Genomic DNA, 26,024 nt, shown 5'->3' on the forward strand with positions numbered 1-26,024 from the left:
AATCGGCTCTCTTTCTTACCCCGGGGTGACAACACAGGTTAACTAGCCCAAGGCCGAAATTACTATATACATTGGGGGGGACACATCCCCCCCAATAGTCAGATATGCTCAAAATGTCCCCCCCAGTCGTTACGGCCTTGAACTAGCCGAACACCTCAGTTGACGGGCTGCTGCCTCTGATATGACCCACTTGTCCCGGTCGCTGCCTCCACAGGTGGCTCTGCACTTCTCCGAAAACGCCGGAGCAAACTTCCAAACAGGCGTCATTTGGATAAACTAACCGCATATTGGGAGTCTAAACAGTTAATTACTCTCATGAAAAAATATTAAAACTTAAAAAAGTGACCAATAACAGCGCTACAGCTGGTTCATCGGTTTGTCTGCACACGTCACCAATTAAAGGTTATGGGTCAGCCGCCACCGGAAGTAAACAAACGCATTAATTGCATTCATTTTTTTTAATGCGTTAAATGTAAAAATTTGATCTGATTTGTTTAATCACCAGTCAAAGCAATGTTGTGAGTTCAGCTTAGCCTATCTTGCCTCTTTTTCCATCCACTGACATTAGCATGCTAACCAGCTAGCTGCATGGCCTTGGCTGCTCCCTCCAAATCCACCCTGAGGCCTTTGCACTGCTCAGATGGTGGATTAATAATCACTCACATATGACTAAATCATCAGCATCACCACAATCCTCTTGTTTTGGATTTGATTTTGGGAGCAGCTAGCCTTTAGCTAACGGCTAACTTAGCAGCTTGTTCATGTTCGACTTCCAAATCTTTAAAAGACCCCTTCGGGGGGCAATTATCAATCAGTTTGCCATTTCAAATAATTTCACACGGTTCAATACAGAGATTTAATAAGTCCACTGCTTATGTAGCCGACTTTTTATGTATGATGATTCAAATCCCGGGTCCCTGAGGCGTTGCTTTTACTGTCTTAGATCCTGATGTAAGTTTGAACTCTTCTATTCAGTTCAGTCAAGCACCAGCCGACTGTAAGCACTGTTTCTTATTGCATCATGTTTTTTTTTATTATATGCTTTTGTGGTCCGTCAGTGAGCTTATGACCAAGAAGTGGTATAATACACTGGCTCAGCAGACAGATAAATGTCACCAGTGAGGAAGCTCCAACTCAAAGAGCTGGTGAGTCACTTTATCCCCGAGATTCAAACTCTTGATTATTCATGCGCCAAACACGTCGGGACTAGACTGGATGCAAACAGACTCCACCAGTTTCCAGTGGGAACTTCCTGTGTTGGATCTAGACCCAGTCAGTCAGATGGGATGCTTATATAAGAAATAAGATAACAAGACATGATTACTATTTATAAGCATTCTGCTTAAGTAGACAGCAGCAGATAACACGTTACATGGTGGATGATATTTAATAGTGCATAAACTTCATCCAGACTACACAAAACATTAGTATTAAGTGTAAAGAGTAGCTACATCAGTTTAAAAGCAGATACAGCAATAATGTATGAAATGCATTAACAGTAGGAGAAGGATGAAAAAATTAATAAAAAATAAATAATTGTACAGGCTGGTGTGATTGTTTGTAGTACAACTTTCCAAACAGTAAGACTACACATATCTACAAACACTTTTAAATCTAAGAAACCACAATATTTATTATTGGAAAGTGAATATTTTTATGTATTTACTCATTTATTTAGACAGTGTTTTAATATAGACTGTTAATCTTATTCAATATTGAAGGGTAAGGATGCAATTTTCCAGATAAAAACACATCATAGTTTGTTTTTTCCACATTAGCACTACATTTTGATTAGTGCATAAAACACTACAGGCTTCATTGTGATTGGGAAAAGTTGTTCTTCTTGCAGAAATCTGATAACCACTGATGAGTTTTACCCACTCAGGGACAGAGAGTTGGATGATGCATTCAGGAAAACCCGGAAATTCGGAACAAACCCCAATCCTGTATTACCATTTAATCCTCAGCAGGGAAGTGTGGCCTCATGAGTTTAAATGTAATTCACTTTGTTGAGTCTGGTGCAATTTCCTCTCTTTCACAGCACACGCCACACACACATATTAACACACACACACACACTCCAGTGGACACACACTAATTGACTTTAAAGCTTGCAAATCTCACACCCATGCATGCGCAGATAGACCGTTCGACAGTTCGGCTCCGCTCTTCGGTTTGGCTCTGCTGCGTCACCTCGGCCCCTCTGGAGATCGTCAGTCCACCTCTCTGATGGGGGGCCAAACGTCCCCCGTGTGTTACGTACGTTTGAACGTCGTGCACCCTCATGGACCTAATTGAAACTGAAAATGTTATGTTCTACTCTGGTGCCCTCCTAATAGAGCCGGCTCTCACTAACCAACCAGGCTCGTGAGGCAATTACAAACCGGAGTGAATGAAACTTCAAGTGGAGGGTTGGGTATAGACGAGGGACGAGGGGGGATCGAACGGCGTTGGTTGCACTTAAATACGCGGGGTCTGAGCCAGCTGTGGGCCGCCGCTGGAGAGAGGTGAAGCCTAACTGACTCGACTAATTATAGCTGTCTTTTTTGGCATTGCCTGTTGTGTTTCACACTGTTCTGTGTCTGGATGAGGCAGCGCATGCAAGCCCTGGCACATCAAACGACACGCTCCGCTCCGTTGGCTCGGCTCGGAGGCCTGCTGCAAATCAGAAACAACCGGGGCGCCAAGCGAGAGCAGCCAAGGTGGCGTCTTTATCCAACAGTTTAAGGGGATGAAATTTAAGGGGACGGTTTCATCTCAAACTGGGAGAGGTTTCCCCTCCACTCCAAAAAAAAAAAACACTGGTGAGATAAACGTCTTTTCTGGAACGAGGTGGCGCGAGATCGATTCCAGTTGAGCGCCGTCAGAATCGGATCCATATACTCCCACAGCGGATGATGAAGTCATGTCTGTGTTTTCGGTGGTGATGATGGTGCATGAGGAGGGAATCACACGGGTTCACTCGTTCCTATTCTTTCATGTAACAAAAATGTGACAGTGGTAAATTAAGCAGACGCACAAACAACAGAACAGAACAGAACAGACGGCAGATATATAAATATATATATAAAAAAAAAACAGCTAAAAGTGAAACGTCTCGTACAACAGTCAGACATTAAATATTGATTTGATTTGTTTCGAGCCATCAAATGAAATGTTTGTTCCACTGTCAAACAGCTGCTGAAACACCAACACCACCACCACCGCCACCGCCTCCTCCTCCACACAACCCCAACTCATATTTATGACAGACATTGAGCTTCTCTTTCACTATTCATGAAGCTATTTTCATCACTTCCTGTCAGTACAAAATGTGCAACATGTCTCATCTCTCTGTTTTGTTATTAAAGGTCCTCTCACTTGTCGGACTGCGCTTTATAGGAGCTGGCTCAGTCATACCCGGGGGTACGGCTGATGGGATGTTTTTGTTTTGTTTAACACATCCAGATGAAGGTTTCTGAATGAAGCTCAAGACACCACGAGTAATATGATCAGTCAACAACATGTTTGAGTATTTTCACTTTAAACTGCAATGAAAGCAAAATAAAAAAAACTCATAAGAGACACGGATTCATTTACCTTCAATAGCCTATAACCTGAGGAACCAATCTAATACAACCAATCAGCTTACAGATAGGCAGAGCTAAACCAACCTGACACCTGATCATTACAAGCTACTGTCAGTTTACTCACTGCTCTTTAGACAGCAATAATTAGCATTAGCATTAGCATTTGCACAGTTCCACAGTTCCAAGGCTGTTTACATGTAGCAGTTTTCCTTGTTTCAGGAGGAACTGGACCCTCTTGAACTTGAAAAACCGACTTATTTAGATCTGTGCACGTGAAACCACAAGGTGGACGGGATGAACTTGGAAAGAACAGAAGTGAACACGCAGACTTAGAGTATAAAATACCCCTTTCCCAATGGCCAAAAACACGTTTAAACCCGCTAACAATCGGCTTTTGGTAGCAGTGGGAAAGGCGCAACGACTCGGCAAGCGACGCGGGTTAAAATCGCCTTCAATTGGCTCGGCTCCGAACGGCTTGCAGTGGGAACGCCAGACCCGGGTAAACCCGCTAATTTACGTGATGACGCTGAGCGTTACGTGATGCCACATACGTATGTCTCATATCACGTACCGAAACAAAGCTCTGCTCGCATTCGAGACTGGGATTTGATCAAAAGACCAAAAAAGATTGAAAAAAAGAAGCAACAGTCTATTTAAAGCAGAAGTAAGCGATCGGGTCGTTTTGGCTAATGCTGCATTCCAGGCAGGCTTTTGAAACCGTAAATTACAGCTTCATGTCACAACTTACGATTTTGTAGCGTTCCAGGCAACCCACTCGTGTTTTTCCGACCTGTTTTACCTGTGAAAGTCACTATAACGGCCACTCGTAACTTCCGACCCGTGAAGTCGTACCAGATCGAACTGGTACGACTTCACAGGTCGGAAAAACACGAGTTACGGGCTGCCTTGAACGCACCATAACAGTCCTCGTCCCTACGTCACCACATTCACGCGCATCCCTTGGCTGCACACACAGCCCTGCATGCCGTTCTCTCTCCTCATTGGATAAAAATTGTAGGATACGAGAAAAGTTTTCTCCTCAGCTTACAGCAGAGCAGAGTGACTGACAGACCCGTGTTTCGGTCCAAACACTCTATGTAAGTGATTGCTGTCGGAAGATATAACTATTTAAGACTTATATTAACACAAATATATCGCTTACTTCTGCTTTAACTAATGTGTTGTGCCGCGGTTCAGCCAGACGTCTTGTCTGCGGCTGTGGCATGACACGGTGTGTCTCGCACCTGCCGATTGTTAGCGGGTAGACCCGCGTTTAAAAGAACCTGCGTCGACCCGCTAATTTTAGTGGGAAAGCGGCTAAAGAAACATGACTCAGGTGTGGGAGACAAAGACAAAGCTGGACACAACAGGGCGAAGGAAGAAGACAATGGTGACTTTCAAAATAAAACAGGAAACCGCAAACTAAACAGGAGAACGTAACACACTTCTCAGTTTTTGGAACAACCTGCCATAATTATCATCATTATCATTACTTATTATCTTATAAAAGGGCCCAAGCTATAGCCTATACCACAGATAGTCAAATCAACAGAGAAGAAGTCCATGAAGTTACACAAAGTGGTGGTAATCGAACTGTGTACACTAACAAATCCACAGTGGGATAACGCTCCTCTCCTCTCTCCTCCATCCTCATGACCTGCGACCGGTTTCCCCCTTTTGTATCTGTATTTGTGCGAACATCTATTACTGTCTCCTGCAGCCATAAAACAAGAGAGCAGAGGCGGCCGGGCCCCCGCAGTCCCCCGCAGGCAGGTGTGAGGCTCCGCAGAGGATTCATTATAAAAGATGGAAAAGGTGCACGGCTAAAGGAGGAGCGAGTCCACGGCTCCGTGTCCTGGTTCAGAGCTGTTAGCGCTGCTGCTGCGAAAGTTCAAACCAACATTTTACAAGTTCACAAAGTTCAGACCCATTTCCTCTCACACTCTCTTTGTCTCTCTTGGTGAAAGGAGCGACTTTGTGTTGACAGCGGCGCAGATGCTCATCAGAGTCGAGGAGTCCCAGAGACGTGGCGTCAAGCACGCACACACACACACATACACACACATTTACACTGGTGTTTCAGCAGCTTTTATCTTCCTGAGAGCAGCAACATCTCGTGATGTGGAGCCATGGCTTCTACAACACAAATGTTTTATTTATTTTTTTTATTTTTTTTATTTCTCACCCCAAACAAACTCTGAAATAATGAACTTCATCACGCAACACATGCTGCCGGTGTCGGTGTTCAGTTCACCTCGAACTCAAACATCTCATCACTCTGCTCTCTGTTTTCCTCCAGTATCTCTTCTCTGAGTGTGTGTGTTTGCACATAAACTCATGCAGAGTATCTCCCTTTGTTTCCTCTCTACTCCTCCTGACAGAGTTTACTAATTAAACTCAATACGAGTCTGAACTTGAACCTGACACTGTGGATGACAATATTTTCCCTTTTTTTTTTGATCCTGGAGACAGTTCCCTCACGGCAGTTTTACACGGATGTCTGCTGGTGTTGAAGAGAAGAGAAGAAAAGAAGAGAAAAAGCCAGAGCAGTGAAATGTGAACCAACCTTGATAGTAAAAACACTTTTCAGTTTTTTCTTTTCTTCCATGTTTTGAGACGAGGAAGAAAAAAACACATTAGACACAGCAACCACAGACTTTAGATGCTTCAAGTCTCGGTGGCTGTTTCTACGGTGACCCTGAAGGCTCAGTGCACTGCAGCTTAGGAAAACCATCTGTCAATATCAACAAATCAAATTTATTTTTGCTTTTTCTTTATTTTCTTTACTCAGGTGTCTCGGATTTCCCTAAATATGACTTAAATGAGTATCTATGAGCTGTTGTCATATTGTTGTGAGCTCTCAGGGCCACCGTACATCTCACCTGAAGTAAATTATGACATCGCTAAAACAACATTTACTGTAGCAGCGTTAGCATTCAAACTGGTTAAAGGAATAGTTCACCAAAAAAAAAAAAAAATTCAGTTATTAGCGACTCACCCTCATGCTGGTGAATACTCCAGAGTAGTATATTATTCCTCAAAGTGCATCTGGAGATCCGGTTCCTAGTCCAATGAAAACTGTATATGAGAGTAATAGGGCCCGACACAAAAATGTCCATAAAACTACCGTATGTTAAAAACCATTTAATATTCCTCCACACTGCTCGTCCACTGCAATCCAAGTGTCCTGAAGGGAGATAGTCCGAGTTTACTGGAAACGACGTAATTTAGGACATTTTTACAGCCTAAACAGTCCGCGTGCATCATGCCCGACACAAACAGGTCCATAAAACTACACAAAAACCTCCACACTGCTCGTCCCCCCAGGCAAATTCAATACAGGTCTGTTTAGACTGTAAAAATGTCCTAAATGACGTAATTTCCAGTAAACTCTGGACTATCTCCCTTCAGGACACTTGGATTGTAGTGGACGAGCAGTGTGGAGGAATATTAAATGGTTTTTGTGTAGTTTTATGGACATTTTTGTGTCGGGCCCTATTACTCTAATAGAAAGTTTTCGAACCGGCCTCCCAGGTCTCCAGATGCACTTTGAGGATTAAAAAACTACTCCAGAGTATTCATCAGCATGAGGGTGAGTCAACAATGACTGAATTTCATTTTTCAGTGAACTATTCCTTTAACTGCCTCTATGGTGGAACTGAAGTTATCCTATGTAACACAAATTACCACAACAACCACTGTGAGTTGAATTAATATTATTTAGTTTCACAGTTTCAACTTCCTCCTGCAGGTTCATAATAATAAACCAAAAACATGAAATAAAAATGTTCAAAGTAGCAGGTTTGCACTTTTTTTCTCCCTTTAATTTAATAAACCATTTTTCAGAAAGTGAGTTAAATCTCTTAATCTTGAACAACGTAGAACAACAGTTGCCACGTTGCAGCAGCAGTATCTGTGTTGATTATCGGCTCTGCAGTTCACATGGAGCTAATTGAGTGTTTGCTATTTTCAGACGGACGGAAACACGGCGCTAATTCATAACGAGGCAATAAGAGAGAGAGAGAGAGAGGGAGAGGGCAAGTTGATCGACAAGGTCGTTAGAAAGTAGCGTTGGCGCTCGACCTCTCTCAGATGAATGTATTAATTAACATACAGTACGACTCCCAGAACCAAATGTATCAGCCGGCAGCTCGTTCTGACCTTAAAGTGGATCCCCTGCTTTCATTAGAATAATTAATGCCCAAATCAAGGGCGGGAGTGCAGCCTATTGTCAGCTGCCTAAAACGCACTGTTGATTACCCTGCTGCGATTTTTCTTTCCCCCTTTTTTTTTTAATTCTTTAATGTTTTACCATTAACATATAAGGCTTTAATGGGGGAGCGGCTGCAAATTGCACTGTCGATTAATACAAAAGACACAAAGCGGCGGCGGTGGCAGCGGTGCATTTACTGAGAACACTTGCCTGCAGGTTAAAATTAACTATGCAGTGTTTCTAGAGATGTTTCCACATGTGCTTAAGATCTGTTCAGTCTCCATGTAAACGGAAAAAAAGGTCACACACTGATCACCTTGACCTCGTCCATCCAGCCCTGAGTGTTTTTTTTTTTTTTTTTAAAGCTCTTAGCTGCAGTTAAATCCTACCTGAGCTTTTTTTTAACGGCTCTTCTTTCACACCTCCACTCCAAATGATGATGATGATGATGATGATGAGCATTAACTACCGTTTTCTGTTCGGTTTTTGCGAGACGAGAATAGTATATATAGGCTCACAAAAGACGGCGTGGTAAAAGAATATGATTAGTTAATTGCGGAAGGAAGTGCCCTGAAGGATCTGGATAAGAGCTGTCAAACGGAGAAGCTGAGTGGTGCTCCAAACTGAAAAGGCAGCACACAAACACACACACACACAAAAAACAAAATACTCTAAGTAAATGCTCAGCTAAGCTCCTCCTCCTCCTCTTCCTCCCTAATTCTCTGCTGCAATTACCCCCAAACTCAGGATCTATTACTTCAAGAAATAAATAAAGAGGGAGAGAAAATGAGATATCCCTTCTCTTGTGTTCGGGTCACCACTGTCCCGTTTTCAGGTTTTAAATGCATAAAAGTACCAAAAGTTGTTTATAGCATCGAGGCTTTTTGACTTTGTCAGGAACCTCTATTTAAAGCGGAATGTTTGTGTTAATATAAGTCTTAAATAGTTGTATCTTCCGACAGCAATCACTTACATAGAGTGTTTGGTCTGAAACACGGGTCTGTCAGTCACTCTGCTCTGCTCTGAGCCGAGGAGAAAACTTTCCTTGTATCTTACAACCTTTATCCAATGAGGAGAGAGAACGGCATAAAGGGGCGGTCCTCTCTGTGTGTGCAGCCAAGGGATGCGCGTGAATGTGGTGACGTAGGGACGAGGGCGGGGACTGCTAACTCCATCGGCTGACAGGAAGTTAGCCAAAACGACCGGATCACTTACTTCTGCTTTAAACAAAAAAAGCAAAAAAAAAATGTTCACAAAGTTCTTAAATGTTCTGGTTAAAATGATGACATCTGTGTTGTTAGGGTCAATTTTGACCCGGTTATAATGATAAGAACAATAATGAGAGTTAAAAATGAAATCATAAGTGCAAAACCAACCTTTTCATGGATAAGGAGCCTAACAACGTAACCAAGAGATGAGAAACAAATGGGATGATAAATAATTGTTTTAGTGTGTTCTATAGCTGATTTAAGACTCGGGTCAAAACTGACCCTAACACCATAGATGGAAGCAGAGAGCTGACAAGAGGAAGGTTACATTGAAGCCAATGGGTATACTGACAAAAAAGGCCCAGAGGCCCACACCTAAAAATATTAAAACCAATATTTTCATGCATAAAGAAGCCTAACAATGTAACCAAGAGAAGAAAAAAAACACGGGTCAAAACTGACCCGAACACCATAAATGGCAGTAGAAAACTGACACAAGACGAAGGATATCTGAGGCAGAAACAAGTAAAAACTGGAGTAAGAGCTAGAACTAGTCCTGGTGCTGAAAGTCTTAAAAAACTGTCATGGCGCTGCACTTTCACTTTCACACATGCACACCCCCACACGGTGAGCTGATGAAAGGCAGAGTCTCCTCACAGCTACAGATACAGCTACACGCGGCACCGAGCATCCAGCAGCAACCAGAACTTGACAAAAGAGGGGATGAAAAAGAGAACAAGAGGTTCTTGGGTATAGTGGATCGGGGCAAAAGAGGACAAGTCTGACAAGATGTGGAGAGAGGGTGCTGATCTGTCAGCTTTTATATCCTTCCTCCTCCTGCAGCTCTCTCTCTGTCAGAGCCTCGTCGGTCGGGGCCTCGTCTGGGAACCAGGAGGAGGAGGAGGAGGAGGAGGAGGAGGAGGAGGAGGAAGAAGAGGGGAACATTAGCCCTGCAGCGTTCAACCACAAGCCTCTGACACTCATCAGCCTAAGAGCCCTCCAGCTACGGCTACGGCGTCATCTCAGCAATGACCTTGATTGATTGGTGCCAAAGACCTCCCGTCCTCTCCAAACAAGCCCTAATGAGTTTTAATGCACGGCTCCTAATAGATACTACGTCCTAACTGGCTGCGTGAAAATTGGCCGTATTGCCGCAGTTTTTTTCAATTAATTTATCTGTTTAAGACTTGTTAAAGTGGCATTAAGTCATCTGTGACCTCTGGGATCGCTTCCCCAACCCCCACCCCAACCCAACGCCTCTGGAAGAAGAGATGAGAGGTTTTCTGCTTCGCGTTAACACTGGACGTTATATTTTTCCAATGAACTCTTCCTCCACTTGGTTTTTTCTGACAGATTCTGCAGCCAGACTTCAACTTAAAGCTGAGAAACACATGGAGCCCTGATGACATCCTGCCGTTGAAGCTGTGACGTGTGGATTTCACTGTAGAGAAAGTTGACTTCATGTCTGCTGGAGTTCCTGTCCAAACCCACTGAGCACCAGTTACAGGAGAAACAAAAATATAAATAAATACCTGTCGACTTTTTTGAGCTTTCCTCCGTGTTGGCTGGTGCGTTAGTGGATCAGCCGGTCCAGACTAGTGTTGTACTCAAGACCACCGAACCTGCTGAGGCCGAGTCCAGACCAAGACCAGACTGATGTAAGACCATTACTGTGATTATAACACCGTAAACTCTCAAATAGAAGTCGGTCTCAGTTTCGTGCTGGTTTTTTTTTGTCTGTGCAAGTTTATGTGAATGTCTTAAAGGGATAGTTCACCCAAAATTGAAATTTCGTTTCATTATCTACTCACCCTCATGTGGACTAAGGGCTGGGAGAAGTTTCAGAGTCCTCCGTGGCTTCTCTGAGTTACAGGGGGTCTCGGCGTAGCAGTGCATGTCCATATAACGGTTGCAAATGGATACCAACTGTCTTCGTAACAAAAAGACACACCAAAAAACATCCAAATACCTCCATGCTGCTCGTATGTAATGTCCGTCTTGTATTGAAGCCCAGAAATGCGAAATTGTCCCGGAAAAAATTAAATAAGTCTATATTTCTAGCTCCTCTTCCCGGTTCGTCAAATTTGGACGAACTGGGAAGAGGACAGACCCTGGTTCGTCCAAATTTGACGAATCGGGAAGAGGAGCTTCCGCTACAAACAAGCTTCAAAAATAGACTTATTTAATTTTTTTTCGGGACAATTTCACATTTCGGGGCTTCAATACATGACGGACATTACATACGAGCAGCATGGAGGTATTTGGATGTTTTTTGGTGTGTCTTTTTGTTACGAAGACAGTTGGTATCCATTTGCAACCGTTATATGGACATGCACTGCTACGCCGAGACCCCCTGTAACTCAGAGAAGCCACGGAGGACTCTGAAACTTCTCCCAGCCCTTAGTCGACATGAGGGTGAGTAGATAATGAGATAATGAAATTTCAATTTTGGGTGAACTATCCCTTTAAAGTCCACTAGATCCCCCATTTGACTAGTTTCTAAGCTGCTTCATTCATCGTGCATTTAATAGTTCGACTCTTGAGACTGGTCTTGACCACATTTTCATCTTTCATCTTTACTCGGTCTAACCTCAACCTAACCCCCCTGGTCTTGGTTTTGATTGGTCTTGGGTCAGGTGGTCTTGACGGCAACACTAGCTAGACAGCTTCGCTCAAATCACTCTTTTTTTCCTCTGTGCCACTGTAACAGCCATCTTTTCAAACTTGAGTCAACATGGACTTGGATCTGAATTAAGACTCCCTTCATTCCGTGAAGTCCAATTAGCATTACATTCATTAGAAGTTTAATCAGCACTGACTCATCTTCCTCTAAATAAATTCCTGCTCCAGCTCTTTCCTTGGGTCAGTCAGTTGAAGTGCGGCACCAAAGGCCAGAGTGCAAGTGTTGTTAAATTCTCATCTTACTCTTTAAAACAATGGATTTGATTTATTTACTTTACTTTATTTCCCATCTTGGCTCAGCAAAAGATTTGTGTGAAATTCATTAAAAGCCTGTCCCATATTGAGGCCTGTCTCAAATATGAACCGGTTCAGTTCAGTTCAGTTGCAACAAATAAAAGTCCTGGCTTCTATTAGAGAATTTATGGTCATAATCATGTAGCTTCACATTTACATCACTTACCTGAAATTATTTTGAAATGTTAGTAAAATACAAATGGATGCTGAGTTTATACTCAGTGACAGAAAACTTTGAGCTTAAGCACTGCAGTTCCATATCACTGAAACTTTCAAACTTTCAAAAATAAAAGACTGTATTGTTTGTATTTGAATTTGGGAGTTTCACACTCATAAAAAGAAGACCTCACTCGATAAATAACTCGCTGCCGAGTTCAATTCCCAAACAAAATGACAAGTTTGGCCAAGAGAGTTGAGTTTCCATCCACATCTGGAAATCTTTCTGTCATTTAGTGAAAATATTCCTTGCTTCCAATTTTTTTTTTTCAAAAAATGTCATCGGGTCGGGTCGGGCTCGGTGCTGACGGCCGTGGGTCCACTCGGCCCAAATGTCAAGTGCCGATCAGCAGCAGCTTTTTTACGGCGCCCTCTTGATATTCAGTGACATTTGAATTCAACACTGTCTCTTTTCTTTATATATATATAGTATATATAAACACACGCACAGCAATATCAATTAAACCGAACGCCCTATGCAACATAATGATATTGTATTTCACGGCTGTGAGTAATTTACCTGCATACAACGTTTCCGCTTTTTTATATGTGTCATAAGAAAATATTTATGTTATTCATCAGGGCTGCCAAAGAGAGAGGGAGAGAGAGAGAGCTGTACCTGAATGCATGATGAAAAAGTTTCATTTTTATTTTTTTTGGTTTTATTTTTTCATTTTTCATCAGACTGACAGGTGTGGGACTGAGAAACAGGAACTCGCTGCTGCAAATTGGTTCTACTGTAAGATTCATATATTTTTTGGTATTGATCAGAGCGCTGATGTCCAGAGGAGGTGTCCATCATATCAGGGATTCTTGTCTTGTCTTGGAGTTGAGGAGGGGGGATACTTTCTTTTTTATGTTATTATACTGTGGGTGAAAAAAAAAAGCCCAAAAAGCCTTTGGATCTTTACAATACTTCTCTGTGTCAGGAAATGTGACCTCACGGTTGAATGAAGGAAATGTCAGAGGGGATTAGCTGTAAGCCACAACGCTGCTGCTCTTTATATGATTCTGTGGACCAACTTATATCTTCACTGCGAACACGTCAATAGATCAGAGCTGTGTTTCAGCTGCAGCTGGGATGTATATCGACTGACTGCTGCTGTTATGACTAATATAATATACTATAGAAAACCAGAGAAGAGCCCTGAAAGAAATCCACAAGATAATTAAAACATATGGGGACAAAAAAAAAAAAAAAGCAATCAAGTTTGCATTGCCTTGCATTGCAACTGCAGCACTACTACTCATGGTCCAATTAGACAGGAAGCAGCAGATGGCCACATGGTGAGGACAGCTGGTTCGGAGGTTTTCACTGTTTGTCCGTCCATCAGCCTGTCAATCATGTTGCTGCTGCTCTTCTTCTTCTTCCTCATCCTGCAAAAAAAAAGGTCTAAGGGTGAGACCAAAGATCCTCTAAGCTGACAAGATGGCTCACTACAAGCTGCGCCAGTGATACAGTCGTATATGGCATTAAGAAAATTAGTTGCCTAGAAGATTTGTGCCAAATCTCGTGAGAGTTGTTGATAGAGAGACAGGTCTTGTTGAACAAAGTTAATTTGTGTGTCTGAAATCAAAATGTTCAGAAGAGATGTGTCTTGTAAAAGTCCAATGTTTACTCCAGTGACTATGGAGCAAAAAAATCTAATAATCTGAGCTCACGTTCACTTCTCCCATCGTGGTCAACAGACCCAAGACCTGCTGCTGGTCTCCTAAAGGGGGCGGAGTCACGGTCTGCTGGTCTCCTAAAGGGGGCGGAGTCATAGACAAACCCACGGGACACAGAGACATGAAACTGACTCATAGTGGAGCATCCTGTATCTTACAGTAAACGTCTTACTGTCCATGTGTTATCAGTCAGGAGTGCATCACACACACACACTCAGAGGGAGGCGAGGAAGCGGTCGGTGTTACAGGTGTGTGATGAAGCAACAGCTCCATCTAGTGTCGTGGGGTCTCTCTCTCCCTCTGTCTCTCTGTGTGTCTCTGTCTCTCTGCATCTTCACATGGAGCTTTACAGCTTCTTATTTAAAGCAGCTCTGCTCCTTTTCTCTCTCTCTTAGAGTGCAATCTCTGTAATAAAGATTTCAGATGCTTAATCCAGGATGTTGGAATGAAATACATTTTTTAATACAGTTGCTAAAACACTAATTCCTGTTGTGTGAATCAGTTGCTCAGTTGTCAGTTGTAAACTCATTCACTGAATCGAACATCCTTTTGACAAAACCATAAACTACCTAGTAAAACACTATCTGCATCTCAGTCCTTCCTTTTGCAAAACTCTCAACACAGTTCTCATGCAATAAAACACAGTTGTCACTGTGATGCACTTGTGATGCATGATGGTAACAAGTGGAAAAACATGAACACATCCGTCAAACACAAAGACTCAAAATTGATCACACTTGTTTGTCATGAAGTGAAAACCAATATAAACCACTTTAGAATGCAAGAAGACAGTGATCATTTCTGATGAGGTTCAGTCTTCTGTCATAGACCATGTCCTTATGAGGGAGGACAAAGGGTCCAACCAAACATCAGTAGATTCTCTGTGTTCATAATCTGGAGATCTGAAGACAACAGGTACAGTCTACTTTACTGTACTGTTTTATCAATGAAAGTAACTGTATATAGAGAGATTTATTTTCTATTTTCTTTTTGCACATTCACTTTGTGTATATTGCCAGGCTGCCATACAGGGGTGTGAGGACACCTGTGTTCACACCCAGCAGGAGAACATTGTTGAGATCAAGTTCCATCAAAACGAAGCCATTACACTATGTGAAGTGTAAATAAGACCAATGTAGCAAGATGTTGATGAAGAGCTGTGGTCTGATCCAAACAGCCCAAAGACCAGCTGAAACTCAATGACTGCATGATCAATTTTGATTTTACTACACTTAACATTGCATTCTAGGCTGCAGACTTTCTGTATGATGATTTTCTTTTTTTTCACAGTACCTATTACTATAGTTTATGTTTGATTGATTAGATTTTGGAGACAGAAAATGCATGTGCTATACTGTCATGTGATCAGCAAACATTTCTCCATGAGCTTCCTGCCCTGAACACTGTGTTTTCCATCTACTGGTGTAGTGTGTAATGACTCGCTCAGCAGTGTTTCTGTGTTGACCGATTAGATCAAGATCTGACAACATTGTCTGGTTTTGAGCGCAGGTCAAACTATTTTGAGGCGATGGTTTGGTTTCGCACAAAGAATCAGAGGTTTTGTGAATTTATAGTGTGAGAAAAGAGTTAACAGCCTGAATGAACTCCTTTATTATTGGATGATTTTAGTTGATAGTCACTTAATGATGACATCACACAACAACAAGTTTGTTCGGGTCTGTGTTTAGCTGAGTGTTGTTTCGTCGTGCCTCTTTTGTGTTTAAACATAGTTCCAGTCTTTTTATTATGAGCGCGACTCATTGTCCAGTGAAATCAACAAGAGCCATAATGGAGTGTGGGAAAAACACACACATATACACACACACATACACACATATATACACATCGAACTTCCACGTCTTATCAGCTCAACACAGTGGGAGTCCTGTTTTGCAGCCGAACCACTGCACACATGTGCTTATCTGAGCCTCGCAAACACACACACACACACACAGACTGGCTGCTTGTTTCAAAGTCAGGCTCCTGCACTGTAACGGCCTCATATGATTTGCCAGCGTGGAAAAAAAAAAAAAAAAGAAGCGAGGAGATTGTGGAAAGAAGGTTTTGGTGTGTGAAGCTTTAGGAATCAATGCATCTGGGTTTCCTTTGAACAGCAGCTGTGTCGGACGCTGCTGCTGCTGCTGCTGCTGCTGCTGCTCTGCAATCCACCAGTGATGAGGAGGGAAAGGATGAAGAGGTTAATTGAAATATTAAGCGAGGGGGGGAGGGATTGGGGGGAGGGGGGGGGGGGTGCAGGCAGGAAATTGAATAACCTCGGTGTTGAGAACAAAATATGTTAGTGAGCGACTTCTCTTTGACAGAGGTGACTTTTTAAATGTTTACTACCCGAGAAGGAAGAGGAGGAGGTTCTTCTGGTCTTCTCTCCTCTGCTACAGTCTGATTATTATCATTATTTTGGAGCAGGGGTTGGTTTTGGAGCTTAAAGGGATAGTTCAACATTTTGGCAAATTGGCCCATTGCCATTATAGTCACAGCAGTAGGTTCGTTACCTTTAATTGTCGGTGCAAGCTATTTTTAGAACGGCGGAGCAGAGCCGTGAGCTGCTCAGAGCTACGCTACGGAGGCTAATGGGATTTCTTGGTTTCCCTCATCAAACTCATCAAATACACAATCCAACAACTCCACAACGCTCTGGTGGACAAGTTGTGACCTGCACATTCACCACGCTATGAGATAATAACACAACGTTACGAGACGGAGCCGTTTTCAAGGTAAATGCAGAGACTGCTTGATGAAAAATTATCCCTGAAGGCAACGCGCATCAGCGGTTTTGCATGAATTTCCCTCTAAAACAACTCTGTCTGGTAACGTTCTGTTTTTATCTCATAGCGTGGTGAATGTGCATGTCACACAGAGCGTTGTGGAGTTGTTGGATTGTGTATTTGATGAGTTTGATGAGGGAAACAAAGAAATCCCATGAGCCTCCGTAGCGTAGCTCTGAGCGATTATGGCAATGGGCCAATTTCCCAAAATGTTGAACTATCCCTTTAACTCGGAGCAGCAGCACTCTTTGTTCACAGCGGGGTCAGCCGGGACGTTGCAGAGCTCACTCCACAAAGTGTCAATCTGAGCTCGTGTTCACACGCTGAAATCAAATTCACACAGTTTCCTCTGAGGTTTTTATTTTTATTTTTTATTCCTGAGCAGGTTTACAGGTTTATACACACACACACACACACACACACACGGATATGGATATGGTAAGCTGCTGCTGCTGCTGGTGCTGCTACACCATGAGCCTTTAGATGTCCTGGCTCCATTTGTATTGGCCCCACAGCTGCACACTGCAGGAGGTCACGGCTCTAGGTAGCGTAAGACTGTTAAACTCCATCTTTAAGGAAAAAAAAAACAGAAAAAGAACATGGATGCACAGACAGGAAGCGGAGCACAAAGGGAAAGGACGGATACCTTTGATCATCACTTCGGTGTCAGTCAGCTCGGACCAGAGGATATTATACTGTAGATACGGCTCCTTAAAAATGAGATGGAGGTTTGTCTCTGTCTGTTATAAATGATCAGTAATAAGACCGAGGGGTCAGAGAGGAAGATCAGATGCATGTGATGATGGTGGTGCATGCATCTTGCAAAGGTTGGGTGTTGTGGTAATGTTGTTTTAGTTACATATAAAAAAAAAAAAAACTTAGATCGCAAAGAAAAGAAGAAATCTGAATAAGAACAAAGAGGTGAAAATATACTAATCAAAGAGAATGAAGTTGTGATGTAAGATCCAGCAGGTGCAGGAACAGCTGCTAGCTGCTATCGCTGATGCTACTCCTCCCACTGCAATTATTAATAACAGAACAACCCCCCGTGGTATTATTGTGTGAATCTGAAAGCTGCAGAGCGGAGAGAGGGAGAGAGAGAGAGCATGTGGTGGATTGAGACGCTGTAGAATATAAAGATGGACGTCAGAGCGAGGACGACTGCTAAAACCAAAAATGAAGCAATCAGGACTTTCACTGAGGTTTTTTTTTTTTCTTTCCCTCAGGCTGAAAACACTCAGCAGCTCATGTAGGAAACAGAAGACGACGTTCTGCAAAGTGCATGAAAGGTTCAAGTGTTGAAGCTGAAGGAGACTTGTTTATATATGAACAAGGTGTTTACTTAGAAAGCACTAAAGTACCTTTTTTTAATTAAGTTTTTTTTTTTTTTTAATTAGCACATCTGTCAAAATGTGAAACACTGAAAGAACTGAAAGTAGAGGTGAAAATAATGTAATGTTTTCCTATTATATCAGCTTTTAAAATATGATCTCCATAAGCATAACTGTTATTTATATTGTCATTATCATTATTAATCTCATTTGTTAGGGTGAACATGTTTTGACTTCCAAAGGACACTTAGCTCCGCTGTGAGATACTTCAGCAATTATTGAAGTTTGCACAAAGATGCCTCATAACTTTAATATATTTGAAGTGTGCCTTGTCTGTATGCAGAGAAAATCCAGTTATACAACTAAATAATACAATATATCTCTATAACCAAAGACATACGTACGTTTGGATTCTCAGAGGTTGTTCAACATGCTGTATTATGCAAGGGGGCAGTTGTGGGTCTGAGGAGTGAAGCTCACTTCCACGTTCAAAAAAATGCAATCCCCCCGGATTCCTCTGGGGGCTGGTGTCAGAAAGCAGCATTCTCCATAGACCCCCATGTTAAAATCGCCGATTTTACATCCTCAGTAAACATGTTAAAAGCCTGGTGTCAGAACGTTTTTTTTTCTCAACCGATAGTTTCTACCCCCGCACACACTCTGAGGGGGGTGAATTTTTTTTTAACTCTACCGTTTTACTGTTATAAGGTTAAAACTCTGGCCAATTAGGGCGCAAAAACGTTGAGTGACAGGTCCGAGCAGCTCCGTGGACAGCTGCTTCGAGGCCAGTGGGCGGGTTCTCGGCCGGCCAATCCAACATGCCGCTGTTCAGGCCGCCATATTTGAGTCACAAAAACGACTCCCCAAAACCAATGGGTGACGTCACGGACGCTACGTCCATTCTTTTTACAGTCTATGGTATTATGCCTATAATGTAATCTCTCTTTAACAAGTCTCAATGGTACAAAAACCTCTGGAATGAAATAATGATAGAAACACAGAATTACCATCCCCAAAGGAAAGTGAGTATTTTTTTTCTGTAATTCATCTGCATAGCAACACGTCCAGCAGGTGAACTAACGGAGAAACTCTCTGCTTCAGCATTTTGTAATGAGAGGCAATTAACAATGTTTTTGCTCGCATAAAACAAAGGACCGTAGTATCCTTTCAGTTCAGTAGGCTACACGCTCAATGATGCCAGGAAAAACAAAGACCAGAGATTTTCACAAATGTCCGGTAAAAAGAGGACGTTTGGTCATGTGAACTTACAGGACTTGAGACATTTGTGGTTCACCTTTGAAACCATTTTTTTTTTTTTTAAGTTTTGCTGCTGTGCCGTCACCAACATTATCATGAACAACTGTTCACTTACTAATCCTCAGTAAACAAAACATGCAACCTGAGTATAAGCAGATGTTTCCAGCTGTGGACGGAAACACCGAAGTTCATATTTGTCTCCATGACATCTGGAGCGCTAACCAGCTAGCTGCTGCCGGCTGCTTTCTGTTAGCAACTCACTGCAGACTCGACTCCAACAACGTGCTCTGAGGACAAAAGGTTTTATTTGAACCTCCTGGCTGAAGCTCTTGTTGATCACATGAGAAGAAACCACAGAGAAAACTTTCAAATTGTCTCTTTAACTGAAATGTCTCCTGTCTGAAACTAAACCCTGGATACACAGGGTCAGAGGTGTGTGTTTTAAAGGAGGCCTTTACAGGACACGAAATGGACTCCACGGAGATTCGCACAGACTCAAAGCGGATGTTTGCTGCGAGATGTTCTTCTGTGTTTCCATCCAGTGGTTTACAACGACCAACGGACATCTGGCAGCAAATCTCACGCATGAGCACAAACATCAACAGAGCCACTGGGAGCTACTGTTAACAACAAAGACAAAAACAGAGATCATATACATTTTTCCCAACAACTTTTTCATGTGGCGGCTTCAGGACACTTGGTGGATCATGGCATCATGGCATCCTTGTGGACAGACTGAGAGACTGGGTAGGAATATCAGGGACTGCCCTAAATTGGTTTAGGTCCTATCTGTCTGACAGAGCGTTCTCTGTGGTGGCTGGCCCGCATAAGTCAGGGTCGGTCCCCTTTTCTTGCGGCGTTCCCCAGGGTTCAGTTTTGGGGCCCATCTTATTTTCTTTATATATATGCTTCCTCTTAGGGAGATCATTTCTCAATTTGATGGCATCTCTTACCATATGTATGCAGATGACCTTCAGTTATATGTTTCCTTTGACCCTGACAGGACAGAATTAATACATTCTCTGCAGGACTGCTTGACAGCGATCAAGGACTGGATGGCCAGTAGCTATTTGCAACTAAATTATGCAAAAACTGAGGTTTGGATTATTGGCCCCAAAGGCTTGGCCTCTAAAGCTGTCAATTGCTTAGGGGCCCTTTCTGCTAATGTGCGCACCAGCTCTAGAAACCTTGGTGTTATTTTTGACCAGTCCATGATCTTTGATGAACATATAAAAACTATAACCCGGTCTTGCTTTTTCCACCTTAGAAATATTTCAAAACTCAGGTCAATTGTGTCATACTCAGAACTGGAAATGATCATTCACGCTGTCATCTCCTCACGCTTAGATTACTGTAACTCTCTCTTCACCTGCCTCAATAGAGCCTCACTAGACCGCCTTCAATTAATTCAAAACGCTGCCGCCCGACTTCTGTCCAGAACCCACAGATTTTCTCATATCACTCCTGTCTTAGCAACCCAATCCAATACAAAATCCTCACCCATTGTGCCACTGTGCGGCACGGTGGCACAGTGGTTAGCACTGTTGCCTCACAGCAAGAAGGTCCTGGGTTCGAATCCCCGGCCGCCCAGGTCCTTTCTGTGTGGAGTTTGCATGTTCTCCCCGTGTCTGCGTGGGTTTCCTCCGAGTGCTCCGGTTTCCCCCACCACTAAAAACATGTCGGCTAGCCTGATCCTCCAGTCAGCGCCCCTGACCAAAGGCACTGGCTCATAATCTGGAGTTGGTCCCCGGGCGCTGCACCGTGGCTGCCCACTGCTCCTCAGGGATGGGTTAAATGCAGAGAAAGAATTTCACTGTACTAGCTGTATAATATGTGACAAATAAAGTACCTTTACCTTTACTTACATACAGAGCCCTCAACAGTCAAGCCCCCCATACCTAGCTGATCTCCTCTCTGTTTACCACCCTGTGAGGTCACTGCGGTCTGCTGGAAGCCTGCTACTCCAGGTTCCACACAGCAGACTAAAAACCAGAGGTGATAGAGCTTTTCAGTCCATTGCTCCAAAATGGTGGAACTCTCTCCCTTTTGAGTTAAGAGCCGCTTCTTCTGCCGACACTTTTAAAAAACAGTTAAAGACGTATTTGTTCAGGCAGGCATTTCAATAAGCCTGGGGGTATTGTATTGGGATATTGTATTGTGATGCTGTACGTCTCTTCAATTATGTTGCTGCTTTGTTGTTGTTTATTTTGTATAATAGTGGTATGATGTTTGTATTTTTTATGTATTTGTGAAGCACTTTGTGAGTCTTCTCTGTGAGAAGTGCTATATAAATAAAATTTTACTTACTTTACTTACTTGGGTCAGTACAGACGAGCAGTATGGAGGTATCTGGATGTTTCATAGTGTGTGTTTTGGACCATTCAAAAGTGAACTCCATCTGCCGTCATCATATGAAAATCCTAAAGCGTTTTGATGACTCTGAAAGTTCTCCAAGCCCTTCCTTGGCATGATGGTGAGTAGTTGATTGGTGAATTATCGATTTTGGGGTGAAGTATCCCTTTAACACTTTGCTTGGGGGCAACCAGTGGTGAGAACTGTCAATTGTGAGTTAACAGCGGCTCTCTGTGCAGCACTGACCAGGCTGCAGGAGGAACAGACACCACACCAGATCGTCAAACTTCCCACTGTCCATCCTAAGTGTTTTTTCCTTCATCAGTACTTCACATGTCTCTCACTAGCATGATGAACCCCCTCTTCCTTCTCCCTTGTTGCATTTGGTGACCTCATCCCACCTCCTCTGCTTCTGTTTCTCACAATGTGGCAGAAAGAGCAGCGCACAAGGATTGTGGGAAACACAGGACATTGCTACGCCCCCAGTATAAAAGACTGTGAATCAAACTGTGGACATGACGCTCCGTTCACTCTGTGGGGGCCTGAACTCTCGGACACTTCCTTCATTTGAATATCAAAACTTCAAAACTGGACGTAACTGAGGAAGCAATTTCACCATAATCTGCAAATCTGTTTTATATAAACGCGAGTTTCTAACGTCTTAAATATTTCAGAAACATAAACACAGAAAGAAGCACATGAATAAATAACGATGATTATCTTCATGTTTCATTATATCACACTGTGGTCATGGTAACCGTCCGAATGTGAATTATTATTATTAAAAAAGAACTAAGTTTTGGTAAAGTAACATTACAATTTTCCATTATTTTGTCCTCGCCGTCCCTGAACATCACACGCTGCAAATGTGTCAACATTAAAGCCAGAAACACCAAACACATGAATATGAAGACGACTTTCTTCTCCTTCGTCTTCGTCTTCTGTGACCTTGAAGTGGAGGATGAAGTCATGGCGACGCTCTGACAGTTGGAGCTGAGCTGCAGCTTTCTGTTGACACCCCACTGGTGAGTCATAATTCGCCGCTGGATATTTTAAATTACAGACTACTGTAATTCTCATCTCGGGGAATGATTGCCTTGCTTATTTCTCTCCTCCGCCAGCATTAAGAATTCAAACTGCAGCAGAACTGACTTTAAAGTTCAGGACTTCCTCTTTTTTTTCTGACATTCACAAAGACAAAGTGCTGAATGACTTTAATGTAGAGCTAAATGATATGTGTTGATGTGTCAGTTTCTATGCTTCATTTTATTTTATGTTATTTTATTTCTTCTTTAGGAGCCTATAGCAACACAAAACATAATAACGGGCAATAACATAATAACTTGCCTGTAATTATTGGCTGCACTGCAAATACTCAAAATCTTTCCAAGAATATTTGTCTTATTTCTAGTCAAAATGTCTCATTTCTAGTCAAAACTAATCTCATTATACGTAAAAATCACATAAAAGGTTGCTTGTTTTTTGACAGTTTTTACTTCTTTCAAGCATTTTTTTTTACTTGAAATAAGTAGAAAAATCTGATAGTGGGGCAGGTTTTTCTTTCTTATTACAAGCACAAAAAACCTGCTTTCACTGGCAGATTTTTCTACTTATTTCAAGTGAAAATTTGTTTGAAACAAGTGAAAATGATCTAAAAACAAATTGATCTTAAGGTGATGAGTCTTATCTTAAATGGAAAGAAATTAGTTTGGACTAGAAATGAGACATTTTGACAAGAAATATGACAAATATTCTTGGAAAGATTTTGAGTCTTTGCAGTGTAGTTGTTACATTATTGGCCTAGTATTCAAAAAAAACATTTGAAAATGTAATAACTGGTACTGACACTGTAATAATATATGTGTCACTTTATTTCTTTTTTATTTTCAGGGTAGAAGATGTCAATGTGTTACAACCAGTTTGTTGAAAGCCTACTATACTGTTCTTACTGTACTTCCTCTGTTTGCAAACATATGAAACAGCCAAATTACATTTATGAAGCATGGTCAGAGTTATAGATGAGACACCGACACACAACACACTGTGACATCCTCTACCCTGAAAATAAAACAATACATATATTATTACATTATCTGCTCTAGTTATCACAATGTGAAAGGTTTTTTCTTAATACTAGGCCAATAATGTAGTAATTAACTACATTATTGTCCAAAAAAAAGTTATTACATTATCGGCTCAAACATTTTATTACATTATTGGCTTTATTACATTTAAAATGGCCATTTAAATTATTACGTTATTGGCCGTTATAACATTCTTGGTTGCTACAAGCTGAAAAAATCTTCATGTATCACTTTTTTTTATTTTATAGAAACAGTGTTGAAGCATCAGTCTCATTGTTTCGGGCTTCAGCAGCAGCTTAACAGCCACATAACTGTTTACACTCATACATATTCCTGTGCTTGACTTCCACCCCTTCCTCAATCTTGCAGGAACGAGGGTGTTTTTGTATAAAGACAGAGGAGGAGACAGTATTTATGGGCTGCTGGAGGAGGCCCCCGGGGGCCCCACCACCTCATATTTCATCTTAATGTGTCTTCACTCACCGCTACGGCCAGGAAAACTTCAGCAGGAGGAGGAGGAGGAGGAGGAGGAAGAGCAGAAGCGGGCCAAGCAGGTGACTGTGTGTTCACCTTGGCCTTATCTGGGGGCCGCTCCATATCTCCACAGATTAAACTGCCTGAATTAGACGGCGCTCTCTCTGCCGACGTGGTGAGACGTCCCAACGGAGGAACCATGGGTTTTCTGTGCTGGAGTGGGGAGCGGTGTTGCCGTGGCAGCGGCGGTGGCAGTGGGTGGGTGGGCCCCACTCTGCTGCTCTGCATCTACGGTTTCTGCTCCATGATGAGGCCCGTGGAGCCGTTCCTGACCGAGTTCCTCACCGGGACCTGGAAGAACCTGACCACGGAGCAGGTGAGGCACCGATCTGCATGGGAAATGAGATAAAGGAGAGAGGAGCTTTAAAGGGATAGTTCAACATTTTGGCAAATTGGCCCATTGCCATAATCCCTATAGTCATAGCAATAAGTTCGTTACCTTTAATTGTCGGTGCAAGCTATTTTTAGAACGGCGGAGCAGAGGCACGAGCTGCTCAGAGCTACGCTACAGAGGCTCATGGGCTTTCTTGGTTTCCCTCATCAAACTCATCAAATACACAATCCAACAACTCTAAAACGCTCTGGTGGACAAGTTGTGACCTGCACATTCACCACACTATGAGATAATAACACAAGGTTACCACACAGAGTTGTTTTAGAGGGAAATACAGAGACTGCTTGCTGAAAAACTGCTCCCGACGGGAACACGCATAAGCGGTTTTGCATGAATTTGCCTACTGCTATGACTATAGGGATTATGGCAATGGGCCAATTTGCCAAAATGTTGAACTATCCCTTTAAAGTCTGTTGTTTATGTGAAGTTTTGTTGTGATCGTTGTGGAAATCATTGATTATTCAGCAGGTTTTCTTTAGAAAAAGCAGTAGAACATGTGGGGTGTTTTTATGCAATTTAATTTTTTGCGATGAAATTGCGGGAAGTCCTCACCATTGTACTCACACTTTGCTCTCACTAGTTTAGTTTATAGCATATATACAGTATACAATGAAAATTGTATTGTTTGCCAGTCTCCTGTAGCAGCAAAACTAATATCTTCTTAGTAGACTACATCAGAAAGTACAGGGAACATTACGTAAGTTCCCATCTTGTTTTATTTCAAAACTTAAAGGAGCATTATCGCAAATACAGCAGTAATAGCATAAAATAAGCTGAAATATGCAAAAGATGGGTCGGGGGGAGCCATAACTAAATTTACAAAAAAAATCGCCAACAGTATAGTGTCCGTGGGGCAAATGCAGCAATTGTCTTTGTTATGATCCAAGCCGGCCCGGCGCTTGCTGCATTAAAATGCACTCGGAACTCGCAAATCCGACCTCCGAACCGGACAAATATGCAACAGTAAGTAATGTAGCAGTGTGTTAGGCTGCTCACAGTCACTGAATCGCTGGTAGAACACTTTGTCTCCACGTCCCGTGTCTTTCTTCAGCTGTCCTCTCAGCGTTATTAAGGAGGAGGACGTTTCAGTTGTTGTTGTCGTTGTTGTGGTTGTGCGCGACGTAGAGCTGCCGCTTCCACTAGCGAGTTTTCTTTTTCCCGCGATTGCACGTTCATTCAGCCTGGTGAGGAGAAGGAGGGGGGGGGGGGACTTAACGAGGCTGCTCTCTCTCTCTGACAGCTGCCCACTTGTTTATATCTGATAAGCTCCGCTTGGCTCCATCTAGTGGCCGAATTTTGCGATAATACTCCTTTAACAATATTAATAATAACCACAGCTTTGATTTATATAACGTTTTACAGAAACCATTATTCATCATACCACATTCACATTCTGGTGTCATTTATATTTTCGCGCGAGGCGATGGCTTTTTACGTCA

General features: G+C 42.4%; 1 protein-coding gene across 1 annotated transcript in view; it reads left to right on the forward strand.

Annotated features, from left to right (window-relative positions):
• Positions 1-26,024, forward strand: part of LOC310985357 (thiamine transporter 1-like) — a gene marked incomplete at both ends in the record, with an annotated part of 159,153 nt that overhangs the window by 114,587 nt on the left and 18,542 nt on the right. Inside the window, 2 exons of the mRNA XM_083970931.1 lie at positions 24,027-24,211; positions 24,265-24,507. Of these exons, the coding sequence (XP_083827057.1) occupies positions 24,027-24,211; positions 24,265-24,507 (428 nt within the window). The remainder of the gene's footprint in view (positions 1-24,026; positions 24,212-24,264; positions 24,508-26,024) is intronic.

The sequence above is a fragment of the Trachurus trachurus genome (genome assembly GCF_905171665.1).
Source record: "Trachurus trachurus genome assembly, chromosome: 4".
NCBI lineage: Eukaryota > Metazoa > Chordata > Actinopteri > Carangiformes > Carangidae > Trachurus > Trachurus trachurus.